Below are 23063 nucleotides of genomic sequence, written 5' to 3'. Positions count from 1 at the left end.
CTCACTTCCAAACACGAAGAACATGTCGTTTTTGCACACATAGAGCTTGGATAGAGTGGTCTTTCATGGATTGTAAGCTAGAGGAAGAAGTACTCATGTTCTTGAAGCTTTGGAAGGCTCAAAGTTGGAGAAACTTGAGAGGAAATGATGTTGTGTGCTGCCAAGGTGCTAAAGGAATGAAAGGAAGGGGGCTACCCTTTATATAGGGGTAAGGGTGCTGCCCAAAAGTGAGTGTGCTGCCAAGGGAGTGGGTGTGCGGCCGCACACCCATGTGTACATCCGTACACTCCTCCAAGAGGTGTGTATGGCCCGATTTTCTCACTTAAACTCAACCTTGGTTGTATACAAGCTTAGAACACTTAAATGAACCCTTAAATAGCACCAGAAATCAACAAAACAAGTTGAATATTGATTGAATTGACTATGTGTACACGATTGAAGTTCCGGGTTGTCACAGGTTACCTCCTGGTTCTTCAGCCTTGGGCAGTTTCACCCTCTTCATAACAAGCTTTACTTTAACTAGTGCTTGTTCTAACTTCTATACCTCACTTCCATATGCATCACCTGTGGTGCTTCTCAAGTTGTGGCATAAGCATAGTCAATGCCCACGATTTACACATAATAGTTCTACTTGGTAAAATTTATGCCTTTAAAAGTGTAGGTGATAGCTAATCACATTAGTTTTCTACACAAGATCTGACATGAAATATTGATTCCATATTTTTGCTCTAGGTATTCATTCCTACAATCCATTCAATGTCGTAGAAGGATCTAGGTTGACGTCACTATTACTTCCATGTTTGTTGCTTACAAAATCTACCTTGTCCCGAGTCGTTGTTCCTGTTGACTTTGTAAGAGACCAAGATTTTAGATACTAGTTGTTCGATTCATTAACTCAATCGTAGTTACGGAAAGCGATTGTGCTGGTCTTGGACGATCACCGACTGGTCTCTTGTGAGACATATCTTTTTCTCACTACAATTAGTTTAAGAGGAAATGAGTCACGTGAAAATATCGACGTGTATATAAACGATAGTGCTAAAATTATGTCAAACGTGTAGAATTGTCGTAGGTTTGTGCAAGATTGACCCTACTATGAGTATTAGATGCAACACACTTTTACAGTACTAACAAGGGTGAAACTTTACACTTGGAACGTGTGAGAAGAAACCACCAAGTATTGGGACAAATGGTACAAATTCACGAAGAGAAAGTTACAGAGAAAGTTGACTACTGCCCAACGTTTTGACTATATCTTGAGTTTTGAAATTTTGATTCATTTGAATCGAGATGTTTTGGAAACTAGGTAAGATTCCAAACAATTTTCATTTTTCACGTTTTGAACTGTGATGTTCTTTAAATATTCTGGATTCCTAGCGTTTTAGTCTACCAACCGAATCCAAGCTTGATTGTGCATCGGTCCAACCATAATTAAACATAGGTTATCAGTCTACGTCTAGTTGTGGTTCGGCCCACGTACAACCAACTTAGCTAAGGTGTTTGACCTAAAACCTTGCATTATATTGGCATTCAATGGTTCAAGTTTATATATGCATAACCCTATATTTGTGGGTTAAGGAATATATTTAACCTAAGAGAGTAAGCCCTAGGCTATAGACACGCTTTCCTAAGAAAGTACTAGTTCACTATAGCCAATAGCTCTGATACCAATCTGTCACACCCTCGGCCGCCGGCGGAAACGCCGAGGTGCGCGACGTAAATCAGTAATCACAGTTATTAAACATACATTGAACAATACAAATATAATCTTCTATTATGACCGAAATAGAAATTACATTGATAATGGCTATTACTAGATCGTGACAGACGCCTAACCATCCGATGTTTACAAATGTATGATACAATTAATGGAGAGTCTTCTGAGCAAATACTTCCGATCTGTTAAATAACCTGAGAATACATGCATTTAAAATACGTCAACAAAATTGTTGGTGAGTTCTACAGATTTTGACACAGAGTATTTTTATACCCAAAAGTGTTTAATAAAATTTAGCTGGTTGAGCAGCTTTTATAAATATATACTATTCTATTAAAAGTGTAAAATAATTGGGTTATAACATTGTGTTATGACTCATTCATAAATACCCTTTGTTCAAATCCAAATGTACAGAAGTTGGAAAATACATATAAGTAATTCAGACTTATATCAAAATGCATTTTTATATAAAGATTTTGAATATCAAATTATATAAAAATAGGAAATGTTACCCTTTGTGAGAACATAAAATACCAACTTTACTCTTGAAACCTTATACAAGAATTTGTATCATTTATATGAAAAATTCATAAGTATTGAATTTATGAACTTTGTAAAATCGTGTCGTGGCAATAATTAAATATTATCTGACTTAATTTGAAAACCAACACTTAGTCGGTGGGGAAAACTCCTCCCACATATGTATTGTGTTTTCTTATAAAAACAAATGGTTTATATAAATAACTTATTTTATGTAAGTTAATAAATCTTGTCGAGCCGTGTCATGATATTAATTAAGTGTTATCTGACTTAATTTTTGGTACTGACACTTATCGCTTTGAGTCACAAGTTATCCCACTAAATACAGTTTCTTTCAACTGGAATGAGTGAACATAAACCTCGTATAAATCCAATATCGATTCTATACGGTAACGAAACAAAACTGGGATTTTATAATGAAATCATAACCGAACTCGTGATACTGTACTTTATTAATGCACCGACACCATAATAAGGCATGCGTGCTAAAGTCATTCACCCCGTTGTAACACGTGGTAATGTTTCGATAATGCTGACGTCAGCGCCAAAATTCATCTCGTCAGATGTAGTTGTAGCTAGCAACTCCAGGCGGGCGGTCGTACCGTATAAGATCAATAATATGACACTTACACCCGACATTAGTCGTTCCCTCGAGGATTAACAGTTATATATTGGAGAGTTTCTACTAAGTATTGAGATCTTAGCTGTAACACCCATAAAATTCAGGCCAATTTAAAACATTTTAACCCATTCAAAACCATTAAGTTATTACAACTTGTTTTCAAAATAGTTTAAACATCAGAGTATCCCCAGAACCAAGTCACAAAATCATGAAATATGAGGATCGGTACGATCACGCCTTTGCCTTGCCACGATCACCTGATGCACCTGAAACAATAAACTGAAAACCGTAAGCTCGAAAGCTTAGTGAGTTCCCCCAAAATACCCGTACACACATAACCATAAATATACAGCAATGAACAGCATACTATGGGTCCAATCAACCGTCAGGTTGGAATACCCCAGGCCCTCAACCGTCGGGTTGGAATGCCAACATACTACGATTCCAATCATCCTCGGGATGGAATACTCTCGGCCCACAACCATCGGGTTGGAATGCCCATACACCTATACATACAATAACTACTACGGGTCCAATCATCCCTCGGGATGGAATACCCCAGGCCCTCAACCATCAGGTTGGAATGCCCACCTACTATGAGTCCAATCATCCTACCGGGATGGAATACTCCTGGCCCTCAACCATCAGGTTGGAATGCCCACCAACTATACATACAATAGCTACTATGGGTCCAATCATCCCTTGGGATGGAATACCCCAGGCCCTCAACCATCAGGTTGGAATGCCCACCTACTATGAGTCCAATCATCCTACCGGGATGGAATACTCCTAGCCCTCAACCATCGGGTTGGAATGCCCACATACTAGCAAACATGTGCACCTATTTAATAATCATATAACAGTCTACAAGACAACATATTAGGGCCCTATCATCCTACCGGGATGGAATACCCTCTACTACTGCTCAACACATGCACATATAACAGGTAATCTCCTACCAGCATACAGACAGTCAGACCAACTACAGGTCACTAAGCATAGCCACATACAATCTACCAGAATACCGATCTAACAGAGCATAACATCATATAGCCATCCTATCTACCAGGATGCCAACTAACATAACACAGCAGTAACTATCTCAAATAACAAATCAAAGGGCCGGCCTTGGTGCCTTAGACCCTTGGGTATTGTAATGCCCGTAGATCCGGGCAAGTCAATTTAGAAACGATAAGCATCAAAAATGACTTTTTGATGGAAGATTATTTAGAAGGATTAATCTTAACTAAGTTGTAGTATATGTTACAAGGATTCCGTATATATAAAGAACGCCGAAATCCGAGTTATAACGAAGAAGTTATGACTTGCCGAAGTTTCGCGACAGAACCGGCACGAAGCAGCACGACGTAAATAGTGAATTTACGTTAGAGCGATATTTGGCCTTATCGATCTAAATGAAAGTCGTAGAATACGCTAAACCGAGAGCGTGCATAAAAAGAACAACTAAATCTGACTTCGTATGAGGAAGTTATGATTTTTCGAAGTTTCGACTTAGCAGTATGCAGCCCGAAACTCGAATATGAGATCGATTGATTTCTAGCCGAAACAATCTAAATGGGAATCGAAGATCTCATCAATAGTAGTCCAACGGTAAAAAGACAGACGAAAACGGACTTCAGATGAAGGAGTTATGAATTTATAACGGAGTTTTCCTGTCCCGGCCTACTAAAAATAATATAATAAAAACATAATAAAAATAAAGTCAAAATTAGCCAACGGAGTCTAAACGAGAGTTGTAGAGCATAATCTCACCTACGCGTCGATATAAAGAATGTCGAAAAAGGAGCTCGTATACGAAAGTTATGAATTTCTGAAGTTCGGGGCGCAAACCCCGATACTGTGTCAAAGTTCACGACGTGAATACAGTGTTCACGACGTGAACTCAGTGATTTGACCTTTCAGAGCCAGTCAGACGCAACCTGTGATGACGCATGCAGTGACGACTAAGTTCACGACGTGAGAACTTAAACTTCACGACGTGAGAGCTGAAAAATGACCCTATAAATAGAAATCGAGGGTCAGCCGATTTTGGTTGCTCTATCTCTTCTCTCTCACTCCCGATACTCTCTCTAAGCCCTCTTTTAACCCCCCGAAGCCCCGGTATCATCCCGAGACCCGAATCGAGTCCCGAAGCTCCAAAGATCCCGAGAAGAAAAGAGTTTCCGAGCAGAAGCTCTGCCTGCGAGAAGCCCGGTGTGTGAAGATCTTCCAGCTTTACCGAAGAATACTACTTTACGAGCCGTAGTGCTGTCCGAGAATCGTCTAATCGAGTGAGTGTATAGTCCCTTTCATAAACACGATCTTAGTACAAGTATTGATTGAATGCATTATATCTATGTTATGAGTGAGTGTATAATTACTTTCTTCTAACATATAAGTATTAAGTATTTGCTACGAAATACGTGTTATGTGTTTATATATTGTTGTTTATTTGAGATAAGCGTGGAATGGATGTTTTATATAGGTTTTAAATGAGTTAAACTGTATATGTATGTTATATCTACAAATATGTTGGGTAGAACATGGGTAGACGAATTAGTTGGTGAGTGATGACGGATGAGTTTGAGGATGAGACGAAAGACGAACCTTGGTAGCTATGGATTTAGTACCGTGTAGACAAACGTTGGTAGCTATGGACTTAGTACCTACACTGGTAGCTATGGATTTAGTACTGTAAAGATAAACCTCGGTAGCTATGGATTTAGTATTGTATAGATGAACCTTGGTAGCTATGGATTTAGTACCGTATAGACGAACGCTGGTAGCTATGGATTTAGTACTGATAGATAGACGATGATAGCTATGGATTTAGTACTGTTAGATAGACGATGATAGCTATGGACTTAGTACCTGTTAGATAAACGTTGGTAGCTATGGACTTAGTACCTACACTGGTAGCTATGGATTTAGTACCCGATGAATGAGCCATAGCAGCTATGGAATTAGTGCTTTACGAAAGAACCTTGGCAGCTATTGTCTTAGTGCCAAATAAAGAATCCTGGCAGCTATTGTCTTAGTGCCTAATAAAGAATCCTGACAGCTATTGTCTTAGTGCCTAATACGGAGTGAACGAATAGATGACTCTTAGGGTAGACCCTTAAGAGTAAGGAAGATAATGGGGATGGGTAATTGGAATGATCGTTTGATGATTGAATATATATATATATATATATATATATAATATTGTGGGTTGAAAACCCTATATATATATATATATATATATATATATAAGATATAATATTGTGGGTTGAAAACCCTATATGCTCACCAGGCTCCCAAGCCTGACCCACTCAGTTTTCTTTGTATTACAGGTTGTGGCACAAGGGCACAAGTTGGCTGACGTAACAAGAGATAAGGATTATAGGCCCGTAGTTATAATGAACTGTGTAAGGTCTATGTTGTTCTGTTTATGCTTTTGGTCTGTATTGAACATGACATCCCGAGATTTTGTTATATAATGAAAATACATTTCTTTAAAGAAATGATTTGATAAATTCTTATCATGTTTTGTTTTGGGAACAAATTCCGCAACTGTTTTCTGTAAAAGATTACTCTGATTTTAAAAACAAAGTATAAACAAATCGGTCTTTTCTAGCCGTGAAATTGGGGATGTCACAGTTGGTATCAGAGCATTAGTTTAAGCGAACTAGGAATTTGTAGGAAATTTCTAGACTTAAACTTAGAATGCTAAGTAATGATTGTGAGGAGTGTGTCTAAAAAATGTTAGGTAGTACACCTAAATTGACACAAGCACTAGTCTATTTTAGGAATGATGCCTAAAATGCTTTTATGTGCTAAATGTTTTGTGTGATAGCTATATTGATGCTATTATTTGTTCGGATCTATGGTCTGTTGCCGACCGGATCTGGAAACCTTATGTGTTTAGGATTCTAAGCATATGACTACGATATTAGAACTAGCATGTAAATGTTTCAGAGTGATATGGAAGATCGTAATATCTATCGTGAAGGAGGATCTAATTTCACCTCATTCGGTGTGTAGATCAAAATGGTAAGAACCAGAAGTGGAGTTGGAAATGTGAACGAAGAGAGGAATCAACCACCTGTGGTTGAGCGAGTACCTGTTGTAGCAGCAGCACCAGAGCCAATGACGATGGCTGGGGTGCAAGCGATGATGCAGATGATGTTGGATCGCCAAATGGAAGAGACAAGGCGATTACTCCAACAGAATCGTAAGGAACTGTCACTTCAAGTGGAAGAGCCTGAAGTGAATGGAGGGCATTCGGAGGGAGGTAACTACAGTGGGATTGTTGGACAAGTAGAACCCCAGTGGCAGAAAGGAATGACCCGGAAAGGGAAAGAAACAGGGATGGGCGTATGTATAAAAATTTCTTGGGCGCCAAGCCGCCAAGTCTTTCTGGAAGCCCAAAGTCTGTTGAGATTATGGACTGGATCTCCGAAATGGAGATGGTGTTTGAGAGTTGCGAATGTAGCAACAAACAGAAGACTGTCTTTGCAGTTAGACAACTGAAGACCGGAGTCTTGAGCTGGTGGAAGTTACTGGCAGATATGATGCTTTGAGGGGAAGCCCTGAGGATGTCTTGGGAATCATTCCTGGAGTAGTTAAAGATGCAGTACTGCTCAGAGATAGATCTGATTGATCTGAACAATGAGTTCCAGAACTTGAAAAAGGGGGAAATGAGCATTGATGATTATGCTACTGCGTTTATCGAAAAGATGAAATTGTTTCCATACTTGGTGCCGACTGAGCTCGCCAAGATCGAAAAATTTACTAACGGATTGCCATCAGACTTTGGCCCAACGGTCAAAATGGCAAGTACGTTGAAGGCAGCCGTTAGAGCTTCTAAGAATGTCGAGACTCAGATAAGAGAGAAGGGTCTAGAGAAGGTTGAAGTTGGAGAAAAGAGAAAGTTTGAAGGATCCTCAAGACCTGATAATAAGGGAAAGTTCGCAAAGTCTAACCTAGATAACCAAAGGTATGGACCCAAGTGGTGTGAAAAGTGCAAGATTAAGCACTTTGGAACATGCAACGAAGAAGTAACCTGTTACAAATATGGAAGGATCGGCCACTATTCCAAGAACTGTACACACAATGATAAGGTGTGCTACGGATGCGGAGGCAAGGGGCACATGTCTAGAGACTGCCCAAAGAAAAATGAAGCAGCAAGGCTAGAAGCACCGCCAAAGCCAAGGGCATTCCACATGATCCTTGATGAAGCAGAAAACAACGCGAAGATTCAAGGATGAAGACTTTATATATATATATATATATATATATATATATATATATATATATATATATATATATATATATATATATATATATATATATAAAGTCTGTATCAGGAAGTGTAGCCTATTAGAGGCGTAGTATAGGGTGAACTTAAACCTTTATGTAATCGTTTCAAGAAATAATATAAACCCTAGTTTTGCTATCTGATGTGTTGTATGATTGTGTGATTTTCTTATATGGTGACTTGGTCGACTGCGGGACAATACTTGGGACGAGTATGAGTAGGTGTGAAAGGTAGTAGATGCATATACTACCGGAAGCACAGGACTCACACTTAGATCAGGGAAAGTCACAAGGTTACCAAGAAGCTGGTGATTGATTCTGTTTTATTCGAGTATGTCATTACCCTTGTTTCGGTAATGACTAGTGAGATGATTGTTATTCCGACCCTAGTGGTCATATAAATTTAAGTTCGACTGCGAGGAGTATGTTACATGGTCTAGAGGACCAAGTTAGATGTAACATCTGACTTAAGTCAGAAGGTTGAAATTAATGCGATCGATAGTATCGCGCTCGTTGTTAACAGAAGTTAGTAGGTAGAAATACTACATGCAAAAAAATGTGATGGTATCACATTAGACTATGAAGGAGGGTATATTCCATTTTGGGATTTAACTCTAAAAGACCGAGTCTAAGCGTTGCATCATACGATGAGAGGTCATTAGAGCACGACCCATCGGTCTGTTACAATAGATAAAGGAAAGTATTTATCCTAAGAAGAAGAATGAGTCCACAATAAGGACTTATTTTGTAACTTGAAGGTTATGATTGAAATTCGAACATAGTACGAAGAGCAAGTGCAAGATTGAGCATCACGGTGATTACTTAGGATGGAAGGATGACGTATGTAATCATTATACAAGCCCTATTTCGTTGATGATTCCGGGACGTAATCATCCTAAGGGGGAGATAATTGTAACGCCCGTAGATCCGGGCTAGTCAATTTAGAAACGATAAGCATCAAAAATGACTTTTTGATGGAAGATTATTTAGAAGGATTAATCTTAACTAAGTTGTAGGAATCCGAGTTATAACGAAGAAGTTATGACCTGCCGAAGTTATAACGAAGAAGTTATGACCTGCTGAAGTTATATCAAAAATGACTATATGTTACAAGGATTCCGTATATATAAAGAACGTCGAAATCCGAGTTATAACGAAGAAGTTATGACCTGCCGAAGTTTCGCGACAGAACCGGCACGACACAGCACGACGTAAATAGTGAATTTACGTTAGAGCGATATTTGGCCTTAGCGATCTAAACGAAAGTCGTAGAATACGCTAAACCGAGAGCGTGCATAAAAAGAACGACTAAATCTGACTTCGTATGAGGAAGTTATGATTTTTCGAAGTTTCGACTTAGCAGTATGCAGCCCGAAACTCGAATATGAGATCGAGTGATTTCTAGCCGAAACAATCTAAATGAGAATCGAAGATCTCATCGATAGTAGTCCAACGGTAAAAAGACAGACGAAAACAGACTTCAGATGAAGGAGTTATGAATTTATAACGGAGTTTTCCTGTCCCGGCCTACTAAAAATAATATAATAAAAATAAAGTCAAAATTAGCCGACGGAGTCTAAACGAGAGTTGTAGAGCATAATCTCACCTACGCGTCGATATAAAGAACGTCGAAAACGGATCTCATATGCGAAAGTTATGAATTTCTGAAGTTCGGGGCGCGAACCCCGATACTGTGTCAGAGTTCACGACGTGAATACAGTGTTCACGACGTGAACTCAGTGATTTGACCTTTCAGAGCCTGTCAGACGCAACCTGTGATGACGCATGCAGTGATGACTAAGTTCACGACGTGAGAACTTAAAATTCACGACGTGAGAGCTGAAAAATGACCCTATAAATAGAAATCGACGGTCAGCCGATTTTGGTTGCTCTATCTCTTCTCTCTCACTCCCGATACTCTCTCTAAGCCCTCTTTTAACCCCCCGAAGCCCCGGTATCATCCCGAGACCCGAATCGAGTCCCGAAGATCCAAAGATCCCGAGAAGAAAAGAGTTTCCGAGCCGAAGCTCTTCCTGCGAGAAGCCCGGTGTGTGAAGATCTTCCAGCTTTACCGAAGAATACTACTTTACGAGCCGTAGTGCTGTCCGAGAATCGTCTAATCGAGTGAGTGTATAGTCCCTTTCATAAACACGATCTTAGTACAAGTATTGATTGAATGCATTATATCTATGTTATGAGTGAGTGTATACTTACTTTCTTCTAACATATAAGTATTAAGTATTTGCTACAAAATACGTGTTATGTGTTTATATATTGTTGTTTATTTGAGATAAGCGTGGAATGGATGTTTTATATAGGTTTTAAATGAGTTAAACTGTATATGTATGTTATATCTACAAATATGTTGGGTAGAACATAGGTAGACGAATTAGTTGGTGTGTGATGACGGATGAGTTTGAGGATGAGACGAAAGACGAACCTTGGTAGCTATGGATTTAGTACCGTGTAGACAAACGTTGGTAGCTATGGACTTAGTACCTACACTGGTAGCTATGGATTTAGTACTGTAAAGATAAACCTCGGTAGCTAGATTTAGTATTGTATAGATGAACCTTGGTAGCTATGGATTTAGTACCGTATAGACGAACGCTGGTAGCTATGGATTTAGTACTGATAGATAGACGATGATAGCTATGGATTTAGTACTGTTAAATAGACGATGATAGCTATGGACTTAGTACCTGTTAGATAAACGTTGGTAGCTATGGACTTAGTACCTACACTGGTAGCTATGGATTTAGTACCCAATGAATGAGCCATAGCAGCTATGGAATTAGTGCTTTACGAAAGAACCTTGGCAACTATTGTCTTAGTGCCAAATAAAGAATCCTGGCAGCTGTTGTCTTAGTGCCTAATAAAGAATCCTGGCAACTATTGTCTTAGTGCCTAATACGGAGTGAACGAATAGATGACTCTTAGGGTAAACCCTTAAGAGTAAGGAAGATAATGGGGATGAGTAATTGGAATGATCGTTTGATGATTGAATATATATATATATATATATATATATATATATATATATATATATATATAAGATATAATATTGTGGGTTGAAAACCCTATATGCTCACCAGGCTCCCAAGTCTAACCCACTCAGTTTTCTTTGTATTACAGGTTGTGGCACAAGAGCATAAGTTGGCTGACGTAACGAGAGATAAGGATTATAGGCCCGTAGTTATAATTAACTGTGTAAGGTCTATGTTTTTCTGTTTATGCTTTTGGTCTGTATTAAACATGATATCCCGAGATTTTGTTATATAATGAAAATACATTTCTTTAAAGAAATGATTTGATAAATTCTTATCATGTTTTGTTTTGGGAACAAATTCCGCAACTGTTTTCTGTAAAAGATTACACTGATTTTAAAAACAAAGCATAAACAAATCGGTCTTTTATGGCCGTAAAATTGGGGATGTCACAAGTATAGTGAGGATAACTCACCTTGCAACTGCCGAACCGAACCACGAAAACACAATCCCGAAGCACTGCCCCAAACTCCAACACCTATAGCCATCAATGATCCATTGACATAAATATCCAAATTACCATAATACCCTTGAAGGTCAAACTGGTCAAAGTCAAAGTCCTGGCCAAAGTCAACCTTCCTGATTGACCCTACTCGCCGAGTCAACCCGCTGACTCGTCGAGTTCCTAAACTCAGAAACTCTTATATCACGACTCGACTCGCCGAGTCACCCCATGACTTGTCGAGTTCCACCATCTCTGAGTCCTATCATGTCCAACTCACTGAATCACCACTCAACTCACTGATCTGTGTCTTAACCAGAAGAGGTTGGGGTTTTGCGTTCTGACTCGCCGAGTCCAAGAACAGACTCGCCGATTCCACGACAATCTTCAACAGACTCGCCGAGTTGTTCCTGCAACTTGTCGAGTTCATGCCTATCTTTAACAGACTCGCCGAGTCCAAGAACAGACTCACCGAGTCCCTTCAGTCCTTTATTCATACAGAGGCTTTTCGAGTCATGCAGGGGCTCCAAACTGTAGATCCACTCTTCTAGGGCATGACTCTCACGTAAAGTTGCAAACTTTACGTGGAAACAAAGAGCTATAGGCCCAAATCAATCTAGGGCTAAGGTTTAAGACAAGGATGCTTCACCAACAAGCCAAAGGCTGATACTTTGTGAGTTTCAGGACCAAGACAAGTCTAGATCTGAAGTAGCAACCTCAGATCTAGACCCCTAACCCGAAATAGATCCTTAACATGCAAAAAGGGCCCCAAATCTCATTCTTGAATAGATATAAATGCAATAGAGTCAAGGTAACAGCTTGTTACCTCCAAAATGTGCCCAAGCTGAAGTAGATTCTGGATCTACACCAATCCCTTGATGCTAGCCTCTTGATCTTCAAGCTCCCTTCTCAATATTCCTCCTCCAAAGCTCAAATCTCTTTAACAATGGAAGCTCACACGGTTTTTAGGGTTTACTGACTCTCAAGGGCAATAAGGAGGCTGAAGGGAGGACATATGGCCCTTTAAATAGGGTGCAACTTTTAAGATTAGGGTTTTCTCTTTTCAGCACCAACTCGTCAAGTCCAGCTGCCGACTCGGCGAGTTGGTCACTTAGCTCGCGACCAGAACCCGCTCCGACTCGACGAGTAAGCGTACCTACTCGTCGAGTACCTTCTTCAATTTACACTTAAGTTCTTCAATCATACTTCTAAATTTTGGGATGTTACATTAGCTTTCGCGAAACCCGGAATAGTTTATAATGGAAACTCAAACGTATTGGATCTGGTATTCGGAATAGGTATGATAAACCTATAGAATAGGTATGATAAACCTATATGGAATATACGGAGTAGGTATGATGAACCTACATGGAATAGGTATGATGAACCTATATGGAATATATGAAATAGGTATGATAAACCTATCTGGAATAGGTATGATAAACCTATATGGAGTAGGTATGATAAACCTGTATGGAATAGGTATGATAAACCTATTTGGAGTAGGTATGATAAACCTGTATGTAATAGGTATGATAAACCTATCTGGAATAGGTGTGATAAACCTATATAGAATATATGGAATAGGTATGATAAACCTATATCATCCATTCTAAATTCACTGGATATGTAACATTATTCATCGTTTAGGAAAACGATAACTGAAATTCTTATAACTTCAAGAATTTATCATACTAGATACGGTTTCGATGTCGTGTTAGCATAATAGCTAATTTTTTAATTTATCCAAGTTTGGATCGACCGTAAATCTACATTCCCCATATTTTATATAAATTATGCGAGAATATTTTTAATACATTTAATTTGGGATAAAGATAAAGTCTTTAAATACAATACTCGACGAGTATTTATTTCGTAAACAACGACTCTTAAGTCCTGAAGTCGATCATGTTATTTATTGCGATAAGAATAAATAACTAATATAATGAAGTTATATTGTTATAATTAATATAAAAAATATATTAATAACTTCTCAATTCATTTTTACATAACCTTATATATAGTAAAAGTTAAATCTTATAATTTCAACTAATAATTATATAATCTCATGAATCTAATCTTCCATCAATTATGGAAATATACTTTCATTTTATACACGGATAATATTTTTGGTCATTATTATATCGTTTCATGCTTCTATGAGATACTTTATCTTATACATATAAAGTCATCATTTTTGTGACTCATAATATCCACTTGTGTAATTATAGCAATCTACTTATAATCTTGTGATTTTTCTGAATAATTATATTCATATTTCACATAAAGTATAATTATATCAACTTATAACAATCTACTTTAACTTAATAGATTTGTTAGTGATTTATCATATTTTTAGATTGCTATTTCATAAACGTTTGACCAATAAAAAGTATGATATCAAACTTTAATAGACACACATATATTCTCCCCCAAATATTAAAACTGTAAAAGAGGGGCCATAGAAACTCACCCTTGAAGCGTGAGTCCGATCCTGGTCCTTTTTAGTGAAGCTTTTCGTGAATAACCGTATCTTGACCTTTTTAGTGAAGCTTTTCGTGAATAACCGTATCTTGACGTCTTTTGAGTTAAAACATGGTCCGAGACAATTTTTATAATATTTTAAGTCAAAGGGACATGTTTTGAAATGCTTTTTATTTTCATAAGAAAATTATTTTGCAATTTAATTATCACAATGACTGATTTGTGATAAGTTAATTAAAAAAAGGGACTATTTTAATAAATCTTAAGTCACACAAGACTTGTTTTGTAAGGTTTCCAATTAAGGGACTGATTTAAGTTTCAAGGCTATAATGGAGGGACTGTTTCTGCCAATCTGATACACAGTTTGGGTAAAAGGGAGTCGACGCCTCTTCTTCTCCATTCGTTCATCCGACCAAGCAAAAGGAACGGGAAAGCCAACAAATCAGAGCTGTGGAGAACGTAATCGGCGAGGAGGGTATTGGGGTCGATCTCCGGTGATCTCCAATTTCGATTAGGTCGTCTTCATCTCCTTTGTGTCCGATCGAAGAAGAAAAAGGTAATGAAAGCAAAAGAGTGGTTCGGTGGTGGCTGTTGTCAACAACAGTGGTGGCGAGGGAGTTGCTCCGGCGACTTCCTCATCGTTTCTTCATCTCTGGTCCGTTCGACAGCCACACACGAAGAAGGAAGAAGCAACTGTAGGGGTTTGTTTTGAGTTGTTTGATCGACAGGAAGAACGAGGGAGGAAGGGTGTGGGTTTCTCCGACGACGAATCATAGCAGCGATCAGTCTCCGGCGAGTCCTCGTGCTCCTTTCTCATCGCCGACCGCAGAAGTCAACGGAACAAAAGCAACAACCGTCGATGGTGGAGTGGTGTTTGGTGATTAGCTTGCTGCCGATCGGAAACCATTAGTTGGGGTGTTTAGGTGGTGCTAGACGACAGTGGAAGACAGAGAAGGAGGAGGAGGGCTGCCATGGCCGGCAGCTTACCAGGTTCCTTCTTCTTTTTCTTTTTGTTTGATCGATTGATAGAAGTCATTGGGGTGTTTGGGTTTTACTGGGAAACTGATGGTAACGAAGGGAATGGGTGTCTGGATTGGGTGTTTCATCAACCGGAGGGGGAGGTGACAACCGGTACTCACTAGCTTGCTTCATCCGGTGACAACCCCTCGCCGGTGAGCTGTTTTTGGTGATCGGGGAAGACAACAGTGATCAGCAACAGGTAAAGGGTGTTTGGACTTGCTAACCTCGACATTTGCAGGTGGAAGGAAACTGGATGAAAGGAGGGTAACAGCCTCCTTGGTTCTCTGTTTTGGCTTCAAAAGGAAGATCTAGAGAATGAGAGATCGAGAGTAGAGTGATATGTTGTTGATATTTTTTGATCTCTTTGTACTAAAATCAGATTTTATTAGATATGTATTGTATTTTAAAGATTTGGAGTAGATTTAGCAAGATTTTTATGAGATATTCAACATGTGCATGAACTCAAAAATTTTCTTGAGAGATAGAAGATACACACGGATAAACATGTGGGTATATGATTAAAATACACATCGCATAATACTTGGATATTTTTAATTATACACATTTTATACATAGATCATATGTTTATGAATAATATAATGATTTGGAAATTTAATGTATAATTATTTAAATTTAAACATCATTATAATTATGTTATTTATTTTTCCGTTCTTTTAATTCATTAACTAAATCAACTCAATTTACTAACGGTATTTCATACGTGTTCGTTGATAGTTTGGAACGTAATGATTCCAAAAACGCAGATAGATTTCAATTCCGGAATACCGAGCTCCGTGAATTAATGTTTAAAGTTTCGCGATGAATAGGATCGGACTCGACAACTCGAGAGACTGTTTAAGCAGTTTGTGATGTCCTAAAAGAAATTATAAATATAATATATTTAATATACATAATAAAGATAAAATTACACACAATTGGTCATTAATACATAGTGGTTCGTGGTGATTTGACCGCCGAACTCAGACCAATTTTTACCAATTGTTACACCTGGTCAGTTTGGAATGTTTCTTGGACCTATTGGAATAGGAACGTTATGATCTTTTTCCTTCCCTTTTAGCCATGCAAGTTATCTTGGTCATTTAGGCCATTTTGGTGTATTAAAGTTTGGATCTTGAATGATTAGGGCATTATTATGAATAAAGTTGGAAAATTTATTCCTATAGACATCTTGTATATTCAGATCTGGAAGCGGGAGACTTGGACTTAGTGGATTATGTTGATAAAGGTGCATTTTTGGGTCTCTTTGAGACATAAAGTCTAGATCTTGGTGGTTTGGACTTTCCTAATGGATAAAGTTAGAAATTTTATCCATTAAGACCTTCGAAAGAATCAGATCTGAGCTTTGGAGCTCTTCAAATCAGAAGAAAACGGATTAAGCTCGTTTGAGCTGTTCAGACTAGTCGCCACGGCATGGCCTTTGGCGGCCAAGGCGTGGCGACCGAGGAATCAACAACTGTTTTGGAATTTTATGCCAACGACGTGGCCAAGGAAGGCAACGTCGTGGAGGGCTATTGTTGGAAGTTTTTACCTAAACTTTGAGTGTTGACTTTTTGACCAGTTTGAGTTTTGGTTAAACTTGGGTAGAATTGATCATTTGACTAAGGATTGGTTTCAGTTTGGCTTTAGGGAGCTTCAGTTGGATGTTCTATTAATGAGGTAGCTGTGTGGGCATCTGTGAATAGTTCAGGTGAATCTTCTCATTGTACTTGTCGGCCAAAGGCACCAATGCCAACCCACTAGATTGTGTTATGTAGAATGCTAGTTGTCTTTGTGACTCTTGCATATATGATTGGGTTGAAATATACCCCAGGGTTGGGCCCATTATTGTATGTATGGGTTGAAATAGACCCCGAGGGTTGGGACCATTATTATACGTTTGGGTTGAAATAGACCCTAGGGATGGGCCCGTTATTGTATGTTTGGGTTAAAATAGACCCCGAGGTTGGGACCATTAGTGTATGTTTTGGTTGAAATAGACCCAGGACTGGGCCCATTATTGTATGTTTGGGTTGGAATAAACCCCAGGGCTGGCCCATGATTATATGTTGGATTGGAATATACCCCAGTGTTGGGCCCATTGATTAGTATGACATGTGGTATTTTGGGGAACTCACTAAGCTTTGTGCTTACGGTTTCGTGTTTAAATGTTTTCACGTACTTTTGGTTTCAAAAGGAATGGTCCGGCTTAATCGCACTACATTCCCTGAAGATTTATTCTGCAATGATTGTTTATGATTTTACTTTGATGTTTTGAGAATACTTTTACTTTGATCATCTTTTGGGATATTGAATGATGGTTTTGACTTATTTAAAATGAAAATTATACTCGGTAGTTTTGGGATGTTACAAAAAAATTGTTTAGTCATCCACTAAAATTTATAAACAACTACTAAGAAAAAAATATCTTATAGAAGCATATTTCATAGACAAAAACGTTTGATAAGAAAATAGATATTAATGTATTATATTTTATGAAACTTTCTAATATAACAGAAATAGTAAACTTATAAATGATTAAAGATACAAATATAAAATATAAATAACTTATAAATTATTATTTAGTTTTTTCGGATAGCGTTTATTATTTTATAAACCAAACCACAACAAATATGAAATGCAAAATAATAGTTCGGTGTAACGCTCGTGTTCGAGGTATTTTTTATAAAGGTTCATAATATAAAGATTATTTTATCAAAATTGGTCCCTACGTTGGGCGTACGTGATAGGTACACCGGGCGTAGGTCATTTAATGTGATCGTGGGTTCCCTCGAGTACGATGGGCGTACATGCTAGGTACACAGGGCGTACTCATGCAAGATTTGTCATTTGCGGATGAAATGGTTAACCATTGATCCATATAAAGCATAAGGCTGGAGGGAGTGGTGCCACATTTGTCATGGTCCACGTAAGCGTCATGTCAGATTTGTCATACTACAACAAAAACTTGTCACTTACATGGCACGGGTTACTACGCTTGTCATGTTACTTTTTTTTAAATATTTATTTTATATAAAGAAATCAATATAAATAAATTATGTTAATAAAAACTTAATTTCATTAAATTCAAAGAAAATCGCACACTTACACTTAAAAAACATAACACACTTGAGATAAAAACTTAAATTAAAAGACGAGTTTAAATTTGAGCAAATTTTGGGGACTGTCTCACAATTTGTCAAGACTCAACAAGTCGAAAATGTTTGTTAGTTTCAACACGGTAAACGTCAAGAGCATTCTCTAGCAAAGTATTTTCATTTTCACAATTTTCAGTTTCATGCATCACCCTACGATACACATTGTTAAACTGAATTGCAAGTGCATTTGTGTGCCTCCATTTGGAGTAGATTTCTTCTTGACCTCGTGGTACAAGGGCTTCGCAGTTGTATTTTTCGGTGACTCTTCTCCAAAAAGTTGTAGTAAGGAGGTTAATATGGATTGAGACTTCTGTTACGTCAACCCATGAACCCATGAATGAGTCAGTAACATTTCTTCTTCTGGGACCAAACACGAACCATGTGAACCATTAGCCATGAAGTTTTGAAGAAGATGGAAATTAAGAAAGTTAGGAGATTCGAATTAAGAAGATTTGAATGGGGTGAAGAATGAATAAGGATGATGATATTTATAATTGAAGATTAAGGGTTTAAAATTTAAAATTTTTAAAAATAATGGTTATATTTGTGAAATTGGGTATTTTTTTGAAAAAATGATATTTTTTGAATTTTTTTTGAATAAATTGTAGAAACAAAAGAAAAAGAAAATTGTTTATTTAATGATTCTCTCTAATCAGTAAAACTCCACCGAATTGTCGAGCCAAACTCGGCATACTGAAACTCGGCGGGATGTTAGGTCGCCACTCCCACCGCCTAAAAAGGCAGTCAAGTTTATGTACTTTTGAGGCACAAAAGTACAAAAACATCCAAAGCATATCATATATACAAAATACGTGGCTACAAGCTACTGGTCAATGATTAAAAAACTGTACATGTAGAGGCATCGATCCCACCAAATTCCACACCCATAAGTGTCCTCATGTGTCCAAATTATGTCGTCATTGCACACATTAAAATAACACCTGACGAGTCATCTGTCTATCCCATTAATCTGCACACATGGAAGTTTTACCGGAAGACTGCATAGCACACATCCTCTCCCGTGTGACACCTCAGGATGTGTGTCGGTTTACAATGGTGGCTTCCGCTATTAGAGATGCTGCAAAGTCACAGGTGTTGTGGGATAAGTTCTTGCCACCTGATTATCACCAAATCATATCGAGAAGTGTGTGTCCATTGACTTTCGAATCCAAAAAGGAACTCTTCTTTAAGCTTTCGGCTCCTATTCTCATTGACGGTGGCCTCAAGGTAATCACTCATTTATTATATTGGATTGCTCGGGCATTTTTTACAAGCCATATTTTGTGGACATATGCAATATTTTAATGATTAATTTACAATTTTTATCACTAAAGTTGTCATGAAAAACGTATGTAATCTTTCACAAAAATGACTTGTCGGATATTTATTACTAAAAATATTTTTTGGAAGTTCGTCCTTAAAATATCAAAAATTAAAATCTTTTTATTCTTATAAAATAATGAAATGTGTAATCCATTAATTCTTTCTCTTAATCTATTTTCTTGATTTTGACATTTGTCTTAATCTACTTGTTAGAAAGATTAGAAACAAAAGATAGAAGGATATTTGATTTCTCAATATTTTGTCGGAATTTGTCACTTAAATATCCCGTTGAAAATGTCACAAAATATTATATCGGTAAATTACCAATGGATAAATTTATTTGTATGTGTCACTGAATGTTGAATTTCATTCAGAAATATCTTTAATACACATATACATATAGTCTCTCTCTCTCTCTCTCTCTCTCTATATATATATATATATATATATATATATATATATATATATATATATATATATAGAGAGAGAGAGAGAGGGAGTGTGTGTGTGTGATCTCATAAGAAGGAAATGTTCGGTAGAAAGGGTAAGAAGTCCATCATTAACATGTTTTTCGGTAAATCCAGAAATAAATCGTTAGATGATGCAAAAATAATGTGATTTGTAAAAGAACTCGAAATAATACCAAAGATTCATTTTTACGATTACTCATTAAAGTTGTCTGGAAAATAAATCAAAATTTGATTAAGTAAAAAACTTAAATCATAGATGCATTTTTTTTGGGAATTTATTTTGTTAAACAAGTTATTTTGTATCATCTAATGATTCATTTTGTTTGTTCGCCAAAACACATGCAAATTATGACCTTCTTAGTTCTCACCCTTTCTAGAAAATATTTTCTTGATATTTGACATGGACTCTCTCATTGATTTTTCAATCAAACGCTCCAAAATTGTTTTTTATATTTCATATGATGCTGACACATACATAAGACACACACACACACTCCCCCTCTCTCTTTTGATATATATATATATATATATATATATATATATATATATATATATATATATATGTGTGTGTGTGTGTGTGTGCGCGTGTGCATACGTGTATGCATGTATGCATGTAGGTATGTATGTATGTATGTATGTATGTATGTGTCTTGGCTAGTCTCACAATCTTGAGTTTGAATTGTAGACATTCTCGATAGAGAAAGCAACGGGAAAGAAGTGTTACACTTTAAGTGCAAGAGATCTTTATATCGCTTGGTCATCCAATTCTCTCTTTTGGTGTTGGAAACCTTGTACTAAATCGAGGTAATGAACTTACATACATACATACATACATACATACATAGATTCATGCATACACACATAAATATATACATATTCTAAAATAGATTGTGAATATCTATCAGATTCTCCGAAGTTGTTGAGCTTAGAATGACGAGTTGGCTTGAAATTGAAGGGAAGATCAACACACGGAATTTGTCACCTGATACCCATTATAGAGCATATCTCATTACAGAAGTGGCTCATTATCGTGCCTTCGGGTTAGATGTTTTACCATGTGAGGTTTCAGTTGAAGTTGGTGAAAGCCATTCACAGGGGAAGATAAACTTCTCTCATAACAAATGTATCAAGCCATGCTTTGAGCGCACATGTCGCCCAAACGAGGTTAAAGAAGGGTTGAGATCAAACTTTGGAGAATATATTTCAAGGTTTTGTCTTGAGCGAAAGGATGGATGGTTGGAGATTGAATTGGGTGAGTTTTACAATGATGGAAATTATGAGAAAGAGGTTAAAATGAATTTAAGAGAGGTCAATGGTGTGCACTTGAAAGGGGGGCTTATTGTTGAAGGAATTGAAATTAGACCTATCTAGTAACATAATTATGCACAAAAATTGAAAACGTCATACTTGAATTGTACTAGGTTTGAACATGTATCATGCATTTGTTTTTTGGTTTGCATCTTTTACAAAACTGGCTTGTGATAGGTTAACTTTAGTAAAAAAAAATTAACTAGCTATTACAAAGAGAAAATATTATATGTATGCGTCTTCTCGATGTCAAGATTTATAAGAGGAGATTCTCGAGTCTCTGCCTAAACAAGTAGTTGATCAATTACATCTCTAACCACAGTTTTAACTAGGAGATGGGGTCCTTTAGTTACAGATCTCCATATTTCTTTACGTTTTTCTTTTGAGTTTAAAAAGTGTCACATTCTGATCTTCAGGGGATCATATTCCTCAAACACCATTAATGGGACTCGAGTAGGGCAACCCACATTGTTGGCTATATGCATCGAATACAGTTGTTGATTAGTATTAGTCATTGTTACAACGGTGTATAAGAAGAAATTTTGTCCTGTAGAACCAGAAATGCAAGAGAAAACTAATGAAATCTCAAACAATGATAATATGGTCAAATAGATTCAAAGAAAAACCACTTAGGCTTGGATACTAATTGATAAAGTAAGATAAACTAATAATGATAAGGTTTTAGTCAAAAGTTTGAAGGATTCCAGGCTCAATACATGAAGATAATCAACAAGTATTTAATGCAAGTACTAAATGATAGGAATAAATGACCGAAAGAAATAAATGAAGAACAATAAGGATTTTTGAAGGAGAACTCTAATTGATGTTGTATATTCTATAAGTTTATAAAAGGTACATGATAAATGAAGTTTGACATGCCTTATTATAGGCAATACAGAAACATGTTAAGGATGAACAAAACAAAGTGTACAACTCAAAAGGCTGATCAACAGGTGTCATAAAACTAACAAAAGATCTCATGTTGATCGTTTTCCCTCTCTTAACATTAAAGACAATTGTTATCTAATCTCAGGTGGCCAACTTTTTCGGATACACTTCTCGTCGGATAGCTTTAACTTCGATGACTTTTGTAACGTTCGAAAAATTACAAAGAGATTTTTGATATATTAAATAGATTATCTGATTAAAACCATTATTTCAATAGTCATTTAGAAACATCCTTTTAATTTAAACCATACAATATTAGAGTTAAATTTACAAAACTGCGAAAACGAACATATTCGATGCGTGTGTACGGTCCCGACGAGCTCTTCTCACGAACAACCTGAAAAATGTTAAATACACAACTTTAAGCATAAAGCTTAGTGAGTTCCCCAATATACCACATATTCCATCATACATATAATGCATCCTGTAACATCCCAAAAATTTTAGATAGAAAATTTGTTTTTAAATCATTCTCAAACATCTAATAATCATGTCAAATCAACCAAAAATGTATCATAGTGAAAATGTCACCAGAGTACAAAATCCCAAAATCACATAATGCAGAAACACATGGACGGATGCGGTACGATCATGTTGAGCCCTTCCCTTTCGAGCTAGAAGTACCTGATACATAAACTGAAAACCCTAAGCACAAAGCTTAGTGAGCTCCCCAAAATACCCCATACCCT

The 23063-nt window shown here is 37.1% G+C and overlaps 1 protein-coding gene and 1 long non-coding RNA gene across 2 annotated transcripts; one reads left to right on the top strand and one right to left on the bottom strand.

The window, feature by feature from the left end:
* Positions 1 to 2988: 2988 nt before the first annotated feature.
* On the bottom strand, positions 2989 to 15592 carry LOC145135503 (uncharacterized). The gene is made up of 2 exons (XR_013719855.1): positions 14140 to 15592; positions 2989 to 3145 (listed from the first exon to the last, which is right to left on the bottom strand). It is a non-coding gene; the product is annotated as an uncharacterized LOC145135503 (long non-coding RNA).
* A 3662-nt stretch (positions 15593 to 19254) lies between these two features.
* LOC145138551 (F-box protein PP2-B15-like) lies at positions 19255 to 21574 on the top strand. Its single transcript, XM_079072623.1, has 3 exons — positions 19255 to 19552; positions 20804 to 20922; positions 21024 to 21574. Exons 1-3 carry the CDS (start codon positions 19304 to 19306, stop codon positions 21487 to 21489), a joined length of 834 nt encoding a protein of 277 aa, XP_078928749.1. The 5' UTR covers positions 19255 to 19303; the 3' UTR covers positions 21490 to 21574.
* Positions 21575 to 23063: the final 1489 nt, after the last annotated feature.

This window comes from Lactuca virosa, chromosome 9 (assembly GCF_052849685.1).
Source record: "Lactuca virosa cultivar CGN04683 chromosome 9, Lactuca_virosa_CGN04683_v6, whole genome shotgun sequence".
NCBI lineage: Eukaryota > Viridiplantae > Streptophyta > Magnoliopsida > Asterales > Asteraceae > Lactuca > Lactuca virosa.
This window is presented reverse-complemented; position numbering and strand designations above follow the sequence as displayed.